The sequence below is a fragment of the Nannospalax galili genome, unplaced genomic scaffold, assembly GCF_000622305.1.
Source record: "Nannospalax galili isolate Female #2095 unplaced genomic scaffold, S.galili_v1.0 scaffold1857, whole genome shotgun sequence".
NCBI classification, from domain to species: Eukaryota; Metazoa; Chordata; class Mammalia; order Rodentia; family Spalacidae; genus Nannospalax; species Nannospalax galili.
This window is the reverse complement of record NW_008338858.1, coordinates 505,602-521,525: the sequence shown is the minus strand read 5'-3', so window position 1 is coordinate 521,525 and position 15,924 is coordinate 505,602. Positions and strand designations below refer to the sequence as shown.

Genomic DNA, 15,924 nt, shown 5'->3' with positions numbered 1-15,924 from the left:
CATTGTATGAAATTCGTAAAAGTTCAATAGAAAAAGATATTAAATGATTTTTTAAGTCAAACTGGGGAAAAAAAAAAAGCCCCCAGGTCATCTGGCTTTTGGATTTGAGCATTTAAACTTTTTATTTTAACCAGGAAAGTAGTAGGGAACAGGCAGTACACAAACAAAAACTACAGATACACAGGAGTTCTGTCTCAATTTCAGCGGTAATCAAAGTACACATCAAAACGACGACACTATTTTGTGGTGAAATTAGAAAAGATTCTGAAACATAATGCTCATGAGTACGGGCCGTGCAGAAGGAGGACAGAGAACCCCACAGATCACTCAAGTCGTATTCAAGTGGCTTTTCTGAAAAGTATTGTGGCAGTTCTCAAACAGGCCTCTGGGAGAATACTGTACCTCTGGCCAGGAATTCCCATCCTACAAATCTAATTTGAGAAGATAATTAGAGGGAATGAGAAAGGTTCATGTGTAGAGATGTTCCTGCCCTGCTATAGGAAAAATAGGAAATTAGAAGCACCTGATAAAGGCAGACAGGTTGGGTGAATTGTTTAATCTTCATAATGAGCAGTTAGGCAGCCATTATAGATAAATTGCATAACAAAAGACACCATAAACACAATGAGGTGACACACCCCAGGGAAGACACAGGTAAGGCATAGAACCACCCAAAGAAAAGTGTAAACAAAAAAATGTACAAAAAAAGGCAAACAACTGAAGATCAAAAAGCCCAAGAATGGAAGTAATCCGAGGAAGAGGGCAAGCAGCAAGCTAATGAAAGGTCCTTATCAGAATGGCAGGTCTGAAGACAGAGTCTAAAGATTCACCTGTTGGTGATGGGTGTGGTGGTGACTGTGGCTATTTTGGCAAGCTCTGTGGCCATGCTTATGTGAAAGAAAGTTCCCAGAAAGAACTACCTCCTGAGCTGAATTTCTTACAAGGCTGATAACTGATTAACACTTCAGTGGAGAGCTTGGAATGTTGCAGATCCAGAGTGTATACACAAATTACTGGGGACGTCTTTAACCATAAATAGCCATGCCTTTCTTACCTCTGTTTCTGAATTAACATTCTCATGACTAGTAAAATTTATTAACTTAGCAGACCACCAAGCCCCACACATCAAGAAGCTAAGAATCAGATAGCATCTGAGACCTATAGCAACCCTCCCCCTTTGCCATGATTCTACTGAATGTATCTACCAATGTATTTGAAAAGTGTCTTGATTTATGACTTTTCTTTGTTCTGTTACTATAAAAACTAATGACCCAGGATCGATTCCCAGCACCCACATGGCGGCTATGAACCGTCCTTAACTCCAGTTCCAGGGGAATCCAAAACCCTCTTCTGACCTCTGGGGCATTGCACAACATGGGTGCACTCACATACATACAGGCAATACACTCGTACACATAAAAATAATAAATAAAATATTTTTTAAAAAAATATAATGCAACTGTTACCACACTGGAACACGGAATTTGGAATAACCTAAATCTGTGTTCCCAGGCCATGGTCACTCATATTTGGCTCCAGAATGAACTCTCTCTTATCTCCTTTGAGGTGAGAGTTATGCTTTTGCATAAACACTCTTTTTACCAGGAAACACATTCAAAGATGTTCACTGTAGTGCTGTTTATGATAGCAGCTGCATTAGTATTGTAGCATATCATACATGACACTGTACAGTTCTTATCATACATGACATTGTACAGTTCTGTGGCAACAGTGATTGCAAAGAACTGTCCACCCCAAGGAGATGAATGAGTGCAACAGGATTTTATATAACGAGACACTATTAATAAGCTAGCTCTAAGTATCGACTCAGATGAATTTCCAAAGCAATGTCAAGTGTAAAGAACAGGTCATATTTGAATGGTAGGATTTTTGGAAATCTTTTAAACTAAAACTGTTACGTAGTGTTGAAGGACACACACATATAAATACACAAACATAAGTGATACCCATCAATTTCAAAACTGGTTACTTCATGCCTTTTAAAAAGGTGCAGTTGAAGTAAATACGATAACTCTAAACTTGTGTTAGGATATCTTGTTATTTTTGAAAACTTCAAGCAGTTTTCTTTAGGGAGAGGGTGGTGACACAAAGTCTCATTCTGTAGCCTAGACTAGCCTGGAATTCACCATCCTCCTGCTTCTGCCTCTGGGAAGCTGGAATTATAGGCATAAGTGAGCGAAGAGCCAGGGAGAAAAGCCAGGGTTGGGACATACGCATCTGTGGAGCGGTGGCACTAGGAAACACCGACCTGGGCAGAGGCAACAGTGAGGTAGGGCCAGGAGCATGTCGCTGAGAGTCACCAGCTTTGTTTTCTTTCTGTGTGAACTGGGGTTTATGGTGATGTCTGTGCCCTCTCCTCCACAGATGGTGTGTGTTGCTCCTGGGGCTGGAATGAACACGGCATGTGTGGGGATGGCACGGAAGCCAACGTCTGGGCTCCAAAGCCAGTGCAGGCTCTGTGGTCACCATCAAGACTCCTTGTGGGCTGTGGGGCCGGTCATTCCATGGCCCTCTGTCAGCTGCCGACACACCCTGAGCAGGGCCGGGATCCCAAAGTCACCTCCCCATTTCTACATGCCACAGAGGACACTGAACCTCAGGAGGCCATGGACAAAGAGAAACTGGAAACAGACACAATCAGCAGCTCCAACGCCAAGCCAGTCTGACAGGTCCAGAAATGGGGGACTGTGACAGAACCTTTAGTAAAGTGGCTTTTCCCACCCAAAGTTGCCCCAGAGAATCATCTGTTGAGTGGTGAGGTTGACTCAAGAGGGGCCGCTTGCCCAGTGCTCGGGCTCAAGGAAGAGGACACCCTTTCTACTCAGTGGATGCGAATGAGAGGTTAGATCCTCCCAAAGGACACAGAGAGCTAAAGCACCAGTCTGGAGGCCCCATCCAGCTTCAGGCCCACAGTTGTATTTTAGTCCAGCTACCTTAAGTCAGAAGACAGAGGTGCTAGGCCTTGCTTAGAGCAGTACGTCCCTCCCCGTTGGGTCCAGAGTTCATAGTTTGCCTGTTCAAGGGTACGAAAGCACACTTCCTGGAAACTCAGGAGGGAAGGCACCCACATCTTTATAACCAGCGCCCGAGGAGAAGTCTTGAAGTTGGGGGGAGAAGAATGGGGATGAATAAGTAGAGAAAAAGACAGAACTTCTGAGAAGACCCAGCAGGGGTGACTCGTAGGACAGAGGGGTCTGTCTCAAACTCTCCGAGGACATATATCTTCCTCTAACCAGGCAGGGCTCTGAGGCCACTTGTGTGACTATAGTGGCCAAGCTGTGTGAGTTGAGGTCTGTGATGGCTAGGCTCTAGAAGTTAAAGAACTCAAGGGCACCAAAGTGGGGTGGGGGTTTCATCCTCTCTCTAGCCTAGTGGCCTTCAAACTATGTTCTTCAACGCTGGACATGGTGGTGCGTGCATTAAATCCAAGCACTTGAGAGGGAGAAGCAGGCAGTGTCTGTGAGTCCGAGGCCAGACAGGTTTACGTAGGGAATTCCAGGCCAGCCATGGCTGCATAGTGAGATGCCCACCACATTCTTCAGAGCCTCAAGTGCCTCTTTGCAGACTGTGGTAAAGGGGCCAGGCCGACAGAGGGCTGGCTTGCCCACCTCCAGCTTATTCTAAGCAGCTTGGGTTTTATCTTATTATATATTAGGTTCCACATAATATTATATTTTATTAGTATCCTGGAGAACGTGTGGTAACAGCTGTTCTTACTCAACATTCTCATTTCTCTTGATGGGGAAATGGAGGCCTAAAGAGGGGACTGGGCCATCTCAAGGCCATACACCTCACTCCTGGTCCAGGATCCCGATGGAAGTGAACCAAGCAGAGCCCAGAGCTAGATGACGGCAGGATAGGAAGGAGCTGTGTGACTAGAAGTGGGATCAGCACAGAGCATACAGATGAGCCCAGTCCTAAACGCTCCAGTTCTAAACACAGATAACCTGCAGCCACAAGCTGACCTTTAACTCAAGTGGGTGGAGTCCTGCTCCCAGCATGCCTTGCCAGCATGGCCCCCACCTCCCAGACCCACAGAGGCCAACTGTAGCCACTGCACCCTGAGCTGCTCTTGCCAGAGTGACCAAGCCCACAGAGATGGAGCAACCACGGGGCCCAGGAGTGAGCCATGGTGGGGCAAGTCCAAGGTTACTGCCCTGTAGGCTGAGTGATTGGCGTTAACCAGGCCAGAAAGCAGCCTCATGTGACCCACACACCAACCCATCTTGTCCACAGGGACACAGGGCAGGGCACCACCCACCTCTTTCAGTACCTGCCAGAAGAAGTCAAAACCCCACGTCCTGTGTTCTGAATGCCACCGCCTCTCCTGTGGCTTCCTTCTATGCATGAGAGAGAAGGATAGCCGGGCTCCTTCCCAGCCTTGAAGAGGATCAAAATATCCAGTGGTCCTAAGCCCTTTGACCTAGAAGCTCAGACTCTTACAACTGAGTCAGATATTTCTGGAAGCAGGCAGGACTCGGGTGCTCCATACATGCAGGAATGAATGGATCTCCACGGACCACCCTCTTGCCTCCATTTTGCCCTTCTGGACAGTGATATGGACAGAAGGCCCTTCTCCCAGGCACTTGCCTAGCTGGCTCCGATGAGTGTCTGAAAGCACTTATCAGGGATAAGGGGAGGTGTCGCCTAGATTTTTTTTTTCCTGCAGCCTTTAGTGGCTATTGGTCACCCTCAGATGTGGTAGGGCTTTTCCTAGTAGTCCACGAGGCCTTTGAAAGCGTGGAGCCAGTTCTTAGTCATTTCTAAGAGCCCCATCACCAAGCCAAATGTGAATGAATGATCTCATCAATACACCCCCAAGGGTTACCGTGGAGTAGAGAGGTTAACTGAGTGAGCCCTGAGATCCTCATCCTCACCTGCCCTCCATTTTATTGTTTACAGTGTTGGAGAACCAGGCCCGTGGGGCTCACAGGCATTTGACAGTCTAAAAATTTTATTTTCCTGATCGACCAAGTAAATTTGCTTTCATATCCCTCCCCTGTGAGGGAAGAGAGGACCATCTCCCTGTTCTGTGCTGTGTGCTCCCAGGTCTTTGGTCTGCCCGTGGAGGGACAGTGTGCGGCACATGTTGCCACCTCTGCTTCCCACACTGTCTCCTCCTGGCCACAGGTACCCATCTTCCCCTGACACACCCATCACCCTTGACCCTGGTGGGTTGAGAGGGTTACCAAAACAGCTTTGGATGACGTAGTGCTTAGGAACAGTGAATCCAGGCCTGTGACTTGGACACAGGATTCTGTGACCTACAGGTGAGGTGACTTAGTAGTCATTTGCAGTTACCCATGAGAGTTAGGGGGAAAGGGTGCTGGTGTCAGAAGGGTAAGTATGATGGCTACCAGGTCAGGACTTCCTACTGATTGGAACACAGAGGTTGGCTGGAGGGGAGGAGAGGCAGGGAGGCTGGCGATGACTTGGCAAGCCGGCTGACCAAGGTAAAGGGTGTTTGGGCAAAAGGGAGATTAGCTAGCTACAGATCAGGGGAGACTTGGGATAGGCTGTGAAGTAGCCTCTTCTGTCACACCTATGGCACTCTACAAAAGAGGGCAAGAGATCAAGTCTGATGGTCAGAACCCATAACTACCCATCCATTCTACCTCCAAGGACCAGCCCCAGGAAGTCCTCAGTTCTCAAGACAGCTGAGCCTGAGTTCTGGATTCAGACCACTTGGGTTACAGTTATGCCCTCACTTCACTGGCTGTGGTGCTCGGACTGGTCACTTCACCTCTCTGCACCTTGTGACCCTGCCTATAGCATGAGGCAACTGGACTATCCTGGGCTGTCATTAGATGTTTGTAAGAGGCCCCCACATAGTAGATCCTCAGTTTATGTTAATCCTCTCCTCCTTAGCTGTTGTGTCCCTGAAAACCCATATTCCAGATGGCTTTGTGTTACTCAGCAAAGGCTCATCTGTACTAGGAGATCCCTGGGTAGTGTGAACACCGGTCTCTGGCAACAGCCAAGTTTGCTGGGCTTGTATATCCAGAGACAGGAGAACAGTGGTTAACACCCCTTAGTTATGGGATGCCTGGGCAGAGGCTTCACCAACCCTAGCCCCTTGGCTCTTGCACCCCATAGGATACCAGGATGTTGAGGCAAATGCTTAGAGGGGTGAGGAACTGATAAGTGAAGCTTTGGCACCCACCCTCATCCTCCCACCCAGCATGGAGTCACTGGCTCAGGCTGTGCTGGGTCAGAGGAGGACTGATGCTCCTGTGCTGGTACCCTCAGCAGCTTGCTGCCTTCTCTGGCCTCATTTTCTCATCTGTAAGATGCTCAGAGGTTGACTGCATAGCCTTTGAGGCCTCCACCAGAACATTCTGGAGTCACCAGTGGAGGGAGAAAGGACCAGATCCTCCTCTCCATCCCACACCCAAACTGGCAAATCCAGATCCTCAGAGAGAACTTCACTCCTTCCAGGCTGAGAGAGGGGTGTTCAATGAGGTGGTCTCTAGAACAGACCCTCCAGGGGTCCTGGCTAGAGCACCCAGACCTGACACACCCAGTGATATCCCAAGGAGAGAGGTGAGCACAGTCTGCACAGGGCAGCTAGAGGCTCTGACTTGGTCACATGCGAAGATTCACTAACATGGATGGCATGAGTCACAGAAAAGTGCCCGTGTCAGGTGCACCTGTCGAGGATGTACAAGTCCAGTCAGATGTCATGTCTTTGTAAACCCTAAACTCCATGGATGTGTCTAAAGAGTTGCTTTCCTCTATAACCCAACAGGCTCTGCAGCCCCACCCTGCAAGAGACAGCTTCTTCCTCGGGGCCCAGCAAGGCTGTGGCTTAGATGACTGCAGTAGTAGCCGGGGCCCATGCTTGGCCTAGCCACAGCAGACCAGAGGCCCAGAACAGAATGGAGACAGCGCCTGAAGGCAATAAAAACCCAACTCCGTGCTTTGTCTCAAAAGTCAGCTTTTTATTGCCAGGGCCCGGCCCGGGAGGGGAGGCCGTTGCGCTGAAGCATCGTTGCTCTCTTTCCAGGAAATGCTGCAGTGAGCGCTTGAGATGTTGCATTTTTTTTCAACTCAAGCATGTGTTTTTCAAAAATATCATCCTCCCCCCCGACACACACTAATTTTAGAATCAGATCAAAGCCAAGCTACTGTCCTCTGTTTCTGTTGGGAAAATACTATATTTATTCAAGATGCAGAAGCGTGTCTCTGCAAACCTCCGATTGCTTCAGGAAAACAAATCTGCTTTAGACTAGACAGAAACCATGATACAAAATTTATTTCATGCTCGAATCTCTTTGCATAACATTGGGCATGCAGTTTTTACTCTGAAGTACTAAATTGTGTACAATGCCAAGTTGTGCCTTAGTAGAGGTGGAGGGGAGGCACCCCTCCTGTGGTCCTGAACTTGAGGTGCTCTACATCCTGGTTTTAAAATGACATTGGAAAATCCATACGGTGCTGATTATGAACAATTTGTTATGAAACTTGGTCACACTGGATCTACACACCGATAAGATGAGAGAATCAACCTAAACTAGCTGCTGCCGGGGGTTCTTGGGGAGGCATCCGCTGGGTCACAAGCATGCCAGGCAGAGACGGAAGAAGGCAGCAGTACGAGTTTCCACAATCCTATTTGGAGCAAAGTTCTCAGTTTCCGCATGAGAGATGAGCTATGAAGGCGAGGTCAATATGACCGATGACTGACCAACTGCCCTTTTTGAAACCTTTCCTCTGGATCTTGTATACAAAAAGGGAAGCAATCCATTCCCTGGCCCCATCCTTCCTCCCCCCTGCCCCACTCCCAGAAGTATACAGGTTTCTACCGAGTGCCATTACAGTTTGGCTCCAACCACGTGTGTAAAAGTTAAGAGGTCTGAAAGAAAATGAAGGACTTTTGCTTTTTCCTTCTGTTCTTCGTGGTGGTCAGGGTAATCAATCATACAGTTGCAGGGGGGTTGGTAGGTTTGGATTAGCTGGGTTTTCTGTTTAACTTCATGCAAGTCATGCTAAAGATCCCCTCCACCCCCCTCCCCAAATAAAAGATAACTTTTAAAAAAATGAGAAGAAGGAAGAGCAATCCTCTACGGTCAGTTACCATTGGCCGTAGATAAAACTACGTCCGTCCTAGAACAATGCCTGGGCCACTCGGACTCGTCCGGCAAACCTGCATGGCGTGAATTTACTCTGTCCGAGGGTGAGGAGGGGTTGCAGGTCCACCCAGATGCTTAATAGCCACCAGTGTCCTCGGCCAAGCCGCCTGGTCAAGTCACTCTCACAGCCTCTGTCGGCATATACTTAGCAATGACAGGGCTTTCTTTGCAAAGATCTGTATGTAGAGAATACAATTAACACTTGAGCTTCTCTCCTCACCTTCCCCATCCCGCTCGGTACTTAGTTGTTAAGGAAGGAGGAGGAAAGACAGAACAGCCACATGCAGAGGCAGGCAGGCTCTTCTCCAGATGGCTTGTTTCTCATGCAGCGAGCCAGCCTAGCACAGCCTCTTCCTCTTCCCTCCTGGGGGTACACGTGGGGGTTCCTACTTCTACTCTGCACCTGCAGGCCTTAGGGGCTCCAAGTCAGCCTGAGAAGAGCAAGTTCTTGTTGCTATCAGGAGCTGCTGAGAGCTCTTGATCCATGACTGGGCCTTGCGCGGACATGCTCCTGATCCGTGACTGGGCCTTGCGTGGACATGAGTGGGCATTCTCCCAAAAATTCCAGCACCCAAGCCCACGTAGGTCCTGAGACTGGGAGCCCTGGGCTGGATGGTGATTGCACCAAACTCCCTAGCACTACTGGGAGATAGGGCTGCTTCTGTCCTACTTTCCCTGGCCTTCTGGAAGCACAGTAGAGTAGGCCACACCAAACGATCCAGCATTCAAGACAGAGGAGTCAGGCAGCCCTTGGGACCTTACTGGGCCAGGCACAGCCATGGGGACACTTTCCCCTTACTCTCCAGGGTGGCCCCTGCTCCCAGGCATTCTAGAGGCTTCACCTGGGGAAAAGCCAGTTGCAAATGGATCAGCAGACCCATCCATACCAAGGATGAGGCCCTCCCCAAGGCTGGCAGCCCTCCACCATGCAGCACCATGCGGGGAGTTAGTACACCTCGCACTGAGGTCCAGTGGACCTCAGGCAGGGCAAATAAGCAGAGAGCAGCCTAAATCAGGACACAACTAAGCACACATGACCCAAAGAACTTTCCCACATCTCCGTTGAAGCCGCCTTGCTTCTAAGTCTGCCTTTGATTTTTGAAGTTTGTCCTTTTCCCTGTGTCTGGTTTAACCACTTCCAATACTAAGGCAATTGACAAGGGCCACAGGCCACGCCAGTTGTCGCTCTCAAGATTCTACTTCTTGTCTGGCCCAGCTTGCTTCCCATCAGCATGCATCCATTCACGCATGGGAGGTGCTCTGAAACATGCACGAGCTGCCCAGCCAACCTGCTGCACTGACAAGGGCTTAGGCTGGTGCCTGAAGCCCTGTGCTAAGTGTTCTGGGCCCTGCCCCAGGCCTTGCCCCAGCCCATGCTCAAGCTCCCGTGTAGAAGCATCTCTTCAATGCTGACTGCAAGAACACCACTGGGCTCGGCCCTCACCAGCCACAAGGGGCACTGACCACCCCAGGGCAGTGACAACAACAGGCTCTGGCCATGGAAGGGAAAGTCCTGTTTATATACCTTCTCTTGGCAAGGTCTCTGTCTGCCACTCTCAGTATTCTGCCTGGCACATACCATACTTCTGTGAGGACAGTTGGCCTTATCCCCAAGCCCTGAAGTCACCTCTGTCTGATGCCTCCCCTTCCATTGGCCCACACAGTCTCTTTAAAGGATACCTCTTCCACAGCACAACCTTAGACTAAGCTCACTAGGCCCAGCTCAACTCACTGCCCTCCTCAACCAAAGGCAAGGAGAGAACTCTTTGCTTTTTGGACCTGTCTTGTCCCACTGACACAGTCTGAGGGAGCTGACTTGCCTCCCTGGGCCCCCCTTGCCTTGGGGTCATACCCCATAACCAGCCTGTGCCAAGCCCCTTTCTACCATTTACCTGGCCATCAACCCATGGCTTCCTGGGCCTCAGCTTCTCTCTGCCAGCCTGACATCCCACTGGATAGGAAAGGACTCCGACCTCCAGGGCCAACCCTGGGGGACGCCTTCCATCCTCTTCCCCCCTCGTGTACCTGCCTGCCCTTCAGCGCCCCTTGCCCACCGCCCTGCCCGCCCATCTGCAGGAGCGCAAGGCGGCCCGGCGATGCACAGAGCTCCAACTTCCTCTACATACCCTTTCTCACTCCACCAGGTGGGCACGCGTATTCCCCAGTTGATAAGAGGAAGCAGGGTCCGTATCTCTCGCGGGTGCCCGAGCGGGTAAAGGGCAGGCCCTCATCGGGAGTGAGGGCCTGGTCTATGTGGGGGCAGTCTTCGTTCGCCAGCGCGGCCTTCGCCACCTCCCCATTCAGTTTGGAATCTTCAAACATATAAGCAGAAGCTATTGAGACACCGAAAACTGTTTAGTGGGGGGGGACAAGCCAGAGAATGGGCATTTGACACAGGGCTTCCGGTTCCTGAGGATGGAAAAGTGGATGAACCATGGAGAAGGGGTGGGGGCTAGTAGGGGGTTCAGCTCATTCAGACAGCATGGCTGCCCACAGTGTAGGGAAAGAGGCTCCTGGGTTTGCTCAAAGTTTGCAAAAAGATGAGTTGATGATGGGCCTGGCATGTGGTGCTGGGAGCCAGGCCCAGGACCCGAGGCAGGGCCAATGACACAGAATGGTATGATGCATTCATGGGGAGAGACCAGACACAGAGCTGAGGGAGAAGACAGACAGACACTCAGAAGGACTCCAGTCCAGAGAGGTGGTCTTTCAGACACCTCTGCTGCTGACCAGAGCCTGGCTGCCTCCAGGTGACATCAGCCAGTGGTTCAGCTGCCCTAGGCCCAGCCAGACCCCATCTGATCTCCTCTGTTCCTTCCCATGCAGGTCCCATTCCATCATTTGTTCCTGTTCCTCAATCCCTATAACTGATTACTCAGCTTGCCCCCACCACTCCATGTAGACCCAACCTGGCCATTCAGATGCCCCAGGACTGGGCACACCTTCTGCTCTGTCCCCACAAAGACCAAATCTGGTATGTCTATGACTTTGTCTCATACAGACTAGGCCTGATCATACCTTCTATTCTGTACCCATAGGAACATAGTCTAGTCGCTCTGACTCCCCATTCCCTGTTCAGATTATGCATGGGCACACATTTCATGCTGTCCCCTGCAATTTGACCACATTGTCCCCCACAGAGACTAGACCTAGCCACACTTCTTGTCTATCCTACCCAATCTGGTCCCTCTGACACTGTCCCCTATATAGACTAAGCCTGATCGCACCTTCTATACTGTTCCCACAGGGATATAATCAGGTCCCTCTGAAACTCTGTCCCCCACACAAACTAGTCTTGGTCACATTTTCTAAGCTGCTCCTAAAAGCACACAATCAGGTCCCTCTGAAACTGTCCCACACAAAGATGAGGGCTGGTCACAACTTCCACACTATCTCCATAAGGACTCTACCTGGTCCTCCAGGTTCCCTATCACTTGTACAGACTAGGTCTGGTCACACATTTCATTGTTCCCATAGGATCCCAATCTGATTGATCTGCCCCACCATCCATGCAGACTAGGCCTGGGCACAGTTTCCCCTGTGCTCCCACAGACCCAATTAGACCACTCCACCTGCATCTGCTCTGTCCCCATGCAGACCCACACCGCCACCCACCCACATCAAGCAGTGTCTCCCTGAACCACTCCAGGGGGCCTGGTCAGCTTTCACAAGGATGTATGCATATGCATGAGGCTGTGATGGCTGGACAGGGATGTGGGGAGGGACTCCCATTCCTGTCCCTTCTGCTAGCATCCCGGGCAAAGCAGAGCAAATGGATGTGTAGAAGACAGCAGCAACTGATGGCCTTGGGTGGGGAAAGCTCGAGTCTTGGCTTCTGTAGTAGCCTGATAAGGAACCTGGGAGGAGGCCGGGGGGTGGGGCAGGTATGGTGGGGGGACCAAATGTGGCCAGAGCCATGTTCCCTGGCTCTCCCTACTCCCAAGACAAAGCCTTGGAGCTTTTCTGGCAGACGTGGCTCTGACTGACTTTGCCACCCACCTCTGTCACCCTGGGGGACTGAGCTTGCCCCTCACTCTCTGCCCTCAGAGCAGAATCTTCCTGGGCAGGATGAAGCCCACCCAATGCTGCCACTAGAGTAGGGGCCTTGGGCAAAAGCCCTGTGGTGAGAGAAGGAAACCAACATGGTGACCATGTTAGGGGAGGCTCTCTGAAAGCAAGCTAGGGAAAAGTCCCGCTCTGACCTTCTCCCATGATCTTGTTCACATCATGTAACTACACACAGGAGTGATCCTTCCCTACTTGCACACGCTCAGTGTGCACAGGAGAAGGATCTCCACCTGTGTACATTATCATGTCACTACAAAGAGGCAGTCAGTCAAAAGAGAAATGGACCAATCAGATTTATTCGTAAAGCAAATCCAAAAAAAAAATTCCCATCATAATTTTGGAACTTAAAAAAAGTCTGTTGTACAAGATGGCAAAGCATTTCACATACGGTGTGTTCCTTGAAGATCCCAGGGCCTCTGCTCCTGATTGACTCCAAAGCAGAAAGGCCAGTGACTGGGGAAACTCTGACACCATGTGATGGACCAGGGACTGCCTAGCATGTGGGGCATACATATGTGCCCACAGACATGCAAGTCCTGCCTTGCATTCCAGCTGGTCCTCATCTCCCTCCCGGAGGATCTCTGACTGAGAGGAGGGTGCTGGGAGATGGGGGAGGCGGTAAGGTGCTGAAGGAGGGGAAGGGAATGGAAGCTGGGGTCCATGTGCCCTGCATGACTTTTCCTCCAGGCGGGTCCCCTCCAGGTGAAGAGAGACTTGCTCTTTTTTGGTGGGTGTCATTGGCCTGCTGTTCTTGTCCAAAGGAGGGGTCAAGTAGTGACTGCCCCTCTCTGCCTCTGCCTTCCAGGAGACAGTACAGCCTGTGATCCCTCCTCTGGTGCTGAGGGCAGAATCACCACCCACAGGCTCTGCCCAGAAGCTCCCTGCCCCTGGGTCTCCCCTCTGGAACTGTAAAGGACATAAAGGTGGAGTGGTCTTTCTGGGGGGCCAGGGGCAAGGAGCAGACACCTGGGATCTTGGAGGGCAGGATTGGGGGTGGGGGTTTCCAGGATGTCTGCGGCCCACTTCCTTTCTCAACATTGACCTTTGAGGAAAGGTCTGTGACTGGGTGGCTGATGGTTTATCTGCAGTTTGAAGCTGCTCTCAGGAACTTGGGTCATTCACTTCCTGTCTCCAATTCCATCTCCCATCCAGTGGGGATGACCAGAAGAGAGAGAGAAAAAAAACAAAGGGGCCAACTTTCTACATTCGGGGAGACATAAGAAAGGCAACAGATGAAAGATCCCAGAGTCCCCACCTGCCTGCTCTCCTGGGATGTAAGGCAGCTTAGAACCTAGGTTCCCACTTGCGTTTAGAGGGCTGAGCCCACCTCCTCTGGCCTAGGGCCCCAGGCCACCACTAACCCAACAGGCTTGTGATGATGAAATGGCAGCACGGGCAGCATCTCAGAGATGGTTTCCAGGCTTTGAAATGGATTGAGATGGGAGTCTGCGAGAGGGTCATTTTTTTTAAACTTTGGAGCAAGGAGAGCGAACACGATGAACGGGCCCCTCTGTCAGTCAGCAGGCTGGCTTTCCTGCCATCTCCAGACACTCCGATGTACTTACTGTTCATACCAGCAGCGGGCGCCACCGGGCGCACGCAGGGCTGGACTGGGGTTAGTTGACTGCGCATTCCCTTCAGTTTACCTCTGAGGGGTCTGCCCAGCTGGGGACTCAGGGGAAAACATCCTGCGCTAAAGGGGGACAGGCTGTGAGAGACAACAGTCATGGGAACCAGCACAATCATGCAACAAAACGAGAGACGGGGAGAGAGAGAGAGAGAGAGAGAGAGAGAGAGAGAGAGAGGATTAGTGGAGAGGGAGAGAGAGAATGTGAACAACACGGAGAACACCCAGGCCTGGCCCTCACAGGTAGCTGATTTCTCCAACTGCTTCATTCACGCAGGCAGCTAGGACTCCACCACTCAGGGTCCAGGCTGCCAGCCCTACCATTGGGTTCTAGTACATTCTGCAGCCTTGCATCCTGCCCCATCAATTCTGTCCCCAATCACACTATTCTCCCTACCCCACTGGCACCACTTGTAGCCACAGCAGCCCAGCGGAGGACATCTGGAGGGCCCAGGGATGAGAGACTTTGGATTCTGCTACTCAAGGGAGAAACCCCTCTTCCCAAGACCACCCTGAGGCTTCTTGGCAGCTCCTAGGAGGCCCAGATGGGGGCTCCTCTGGGCCCTCACTGCTGCTCTGTGTGCCCACAGAAGGGAGCCAAGCCACCCCACCTACATTCCTCTTTATCATTGACCCTGGGACCCTGTAGCCCTGGACCCCATGCCACGAGGGACTGACCCGCATCACAGGAGCAGAGATGGATAAGACACGAGAATGGACACAGCACGACAGAGGGAACTTGGAGCAGCCCAGAGCAGGTGGTTAGCCCACTGTGGATGAGGCGGAAGCCCCCTCCAGGAGGAAGGCAGCTTCTCTTGGCCATCAACCCCAGGGAGTTCCTGCCTCTGCCATCTGGTCTCACACCCAAGTGAGACCTAGACCCTTGACAGCCCATCAAGACCAGACCCCCAAAGACTGAGGCCATTCAAGCCCCAAAGAGGAGATCACAACATTCTTGGGACAGACACACAGACTGGTTTCCACACAGAATGGTTTCAGCAGTGACCAAGAGGTGGAGGGAGTAGGACCGGGAGAGTCACTTGCACAGCTGGGAAATCTGGCCTCAGTGCAGGGCCCAGCATCCTAGCTCAGTCCTTAACTCAGGTTTTAGTAGAACTAGAGATACCCCTAGCTTGGGAATCTGTTTAACAGCCTCTGCTGAAGGACCTTGGGAGACCGCAATGTTGTCTCCCACATTCCCATGGGGTCTGGTCTCTACCTACCACATCTGCCTTTCTAGCCTCTGGCTTTTCCCTCATTTTCTTACAGACTCACCTCTGCCCCATGTCCGTCCAGGCACATAACTGAGCAGAAAAGGAGTTGAATGGGAAGGGAACCAGTGGTGTAGGCATGAGTGAAGATATCTCCTAGAAAACCTGGGCCCCTTGGACTCACACTCCAGCACTTGGGGTGAGCCGTGTTCTAGTGAGGGATGAGGCTCAGGGTGAGACTCAGTCTTAGAGCCCAGAGGGTGGTCTGAAAATCAGGACCACACCAACATGGCAATCAAAGGAGAAGGGAACAGAACAGGTGGAGGAGGGGAGAGGGAGGACACTCAGGTTCCAGACAGCAAGTCATAAGACTGCCCAAACCAGACTCTCTGGGTCCTTGAGACTTAAAGCCAGGGCAAGTTGTCTCACTGGGGCAGAGGTGCCAAGGCTGGGTGGGGCTGGGGAACCCAGGGTAAATCCCAGAGGGATACACAGGCTCTGTAGGCCTGATGCAAGATGGAAGGAGGGTTGATGTCCCTGGGACTAGCTAGGTGTGTGTGTGTGTGTGTGTGTGTGTGTGTGTGTGTGTGTGTGTGTGTGTGTGTGCGCGCGCGCGCGCGCGCACACGCACACGCGCGCGCATGCATGCATCTGGGCACTGAGAAAAACCTGTGCCTGGAGTAAGTTGGGGAGCATCAATAGGCTGACTTGGGACTCCATGCTGGGAACACCAATCCTGAAAGACAGTGTTGGGGAAGATGAGTCAGAAGGGTTGAGTAGGGTCACGTGATGTCCATCGGGCTGAGTATTTCCTCCTGGGGCCTACAGTGGAGCTCAGGGAGAGGGCAGGCTATCCCACACTTTCCCC

General features: G+C 51.4%; 2 protein-coding genes across 10 annotated transcripts in view; one reads left to right on the top strand and one right to left on the bottom strand.

Annotated features, from left to right (window-relative positions):
• The window catches only part of Sergef (secretion regulating guanine nucleotide exchange factor), a 267,081-nt gene extending 259,023 nt beyond the window's left edge, over nt 1-8,058 (top strand). For 4 of the 7 annotated variants that reach the window (XM_029563655.1, XM_017798235.2, XM_017798233.2 and 1 more), the window contains 2 exons: nt 2,386-2,690; nt 6,770-8,058. In XM_029563655.1, the coding sequence (XP_029419515.1) occupies nt 2,386-2,687 (302 nt within the window). In that variant the 3' untranslated portion in view covers nt 2,688-2,690; nt 6,770-8,058. Of the gene's footprint in view, nt 1-2,385; nt 2,863-6,769 lie in introns of those variants that run through there. The other 3 variants (XM_017798238.2, XM_017798236.2, XR_001872446.2) reach the window with 2 other exon arrangements.
• The window catches only part of Kcnc1 (potassium voltage-gated channel subfamily C member 1), a 43,258-nt gene continuing 34,492 nt past the window's right edge, over nt 7,159-15,924 (bottom strand). The window contains exons 3-4 of one of the 3 annotated variants that reach the window (XR_003849598.1): nt 10,277-15,792; nt 7,159-8,326 (exon numbers count right to left, since the gene is read on the bottom strand). Coding sequence is in view for 2 of the 3 variants with exons in the window: in XM_008833391.3 (XP_008831613.1) it covers nt 8,262-8,326; nt 10,277-10,483 (272 nt within the window). In the remaining variant the exon portion in view is untranslated. The remainder of the gene's footprint in view (nt 8,327-10,276; nt 15,793-15,924) is intronic. The other 2 variants (XM_008833391.3, XM_008833392.2) reach the window with 2 other exon arrangements.